Source organism: Buceros rhinoceros, unplaced genomic scaffold (assembly GCF_000710305.1).
Source record: "Buceros rhinoceros silvestris isolate BGI_N320 unplaced genomic scaffold, ASM71030v1 scaffold14559, whole genome shotgun sequence".
NCBI classification, from domain to species: domain Eukaryota; kingdom Metazoa; phylum Chordata; class Aves; order Bucerotiformes; family Bucerotidae; genus Buceros; species Buceros rhinoceros.
The window spans coordinates 106,263-108,151 of NW_010429989.1; the positions used below are offsets into that span (position 1 = coordinate 106,263).

Sequence of the window (1,889 nt, forward strand, 5' to 3'; positions counted from 1 at the left end):
AAAAAAAAAAAAAAGGTTGCCCAAAGAAAGACCTAAAATTTCTAACTACCTTACAAAGAAATGACCAGCTAAGCTAGTACTTTTTCCAAGGGAAATTCTGAAGGGGAAAAATGGATGAAACCAACTCATCAGCCCAGAAACAGAGAAATACAAAAGAGGTGGTCTTCAAGTCAGTAGTCTGTATAACGTTGCCAGTTTTGTCAGATATATACAAAACATGGAATTATTTTTTTTGAAGTACAGCTGGATGAGCTTTATTTGTTTTGAGTTCTGGAGTAGGAGGCAGTGCTCTCTCCTGTCCAGTTGGTTGACACTCCGCACTTGGAAGGTTGCATAGACACAGCTTTCAGCCAGCAGCCTTACGGGATAGCTACAAAAATCAGTGGTGCAGAACTGGGTCACTTCCTGAATATCAGAAAAGTTTTCATTTAATGTCCATGAAAAAATGTCAAGATGAGGAGGATGGCAATGGAGGAGCCTGAAAAAGAAAACATTAAATTACCTTTTCTACAAGGGTGTAAAACTCGGTAGTTTAACCAAGACCTGCACAAATTGTAACCGTGAGGTTAAAGCCACACGCACTGCTGCTTTTACACTTCAGGACCCTTTCAAGTGGATACTGGCATTTTTTCCCAGCTTACTCAGATACAACATGTGTTTTATGACTCTCTGCACTCAGACTTCGCCTGCACCGCAGACTGCAGTATGCTATGGGGACGTCTGTGTTAATACGCGAGTTGCCAAACAGGCCCCATTGTGGCAGCAAAGAGCTCCGTGAGGGCTCAGTGTGGATATTATCTTTATATACCCTAAAACAGGGATTCTCAACCTGTTTACCAAGGGCAGGGGGAGGGGGATACTGTCCATTTGTGGCTTTCCAAATGCCTTGTGCGTGTAATTTTTTCTTCCCTTTATCTACACAACAACATACAATCCTGGAAGTTAGGACGTCTGTGGAAAGGGTCTCAGATCCCCTGATGTGTGGACAAAGTTCAGTTTTTCTTTTAATCCTGGAAGACAACACCAGAGTGCCTCAGGAGAGAAGCCAGGTGTCTTGTTCCTGCCTGCTTTCAGGAGACAAGGTCTGGAAGATACCAAACGATTTCCCCAATATTGCACTCTGTGGCATTACTACGAAAATACGGAATCTTTGATGGCATATTCTACTCCTCTTCTGCTCATCAGTCCTGTCATGATGTGGAATTCCTTCAACAAGCTCTCACAGTCTTTAAAGACCCTTTAAATTATACCACAGTACCCGCCTATGGGACACTAACACTACCTGATCCCCATGTTTGCTCCCAATACACAGAGCCTCTCTGTTAGGCCAGTCTCATCTTTGCCATGCCAAGATTATCTTTGTCCTGTGACTTGCAACAAACCTGAACTACTCTTCCAGATCTGAGACATGCCAGTTTCAGGCTATGACTCTTCTCAATCGAGACTATCTCCTTTAAAAGAGATGAATGTGCACACCAATTTCACAGGAGAATAATTATTCACGCCCTTTAGGGCTGCAGGTATAGACTTTGGCGGGGGGAAGGAGCTACTCACAGGTTGAGAACCCTTGTTCTAGGAACAGGATCATTGCTGGTACCCATTTAATGTTACAAACACAGACAACGAAATGTCCCTTCGTCCCCCTCTTCTCTGTGTAGAAATGTTCGTGCCCATTTCCACTCTACTGGATGACAAATCTGAGAACAGGTGTTTATTTACATGCTTTTCTATAACAGATCATCACTTCGTGGCATTGTGGTATTTCAAACTACAACGACAATGGGCTCCTAGAAGTATGAACTGCAGTTCAACCACCTCAGGCTCTGTAGAACCAATGAAGAGAATTAAATTCAGAGGACGTGATCCTGCACTCTTGCCAGTCTCTACTG

At 43.3% G+C, this 1,889-nt stretch overlaps 1 protein-coding gene across 5 annotated transcripts in view; it reads right to left on the reverse strand.

The window, feature by feature from the left end:
• KDM6A (lysine (K)-specific demethylase 6A) overlaps nucleotides 1-1,889 on the reverse strand; it is a 77,806-nt gene continuing 75,917 nt past the window's right edge. For all 5 annotated transcript variants that reach the window (XM_010142872.1, XM_010142873.1, XM_010142870.1 and 2 more), the window contains one exon: nucleotides 1-478. In XM_010142872.1, the coding sequence (XP_010141174.1) occupies nucleotides 449-478 (30 nt within the window). In that variant the 3' untranslated portion in view covers nucleotides 1-448. The remainder of the gene's footprint in view (nucleotides 479-1,889) is intronic.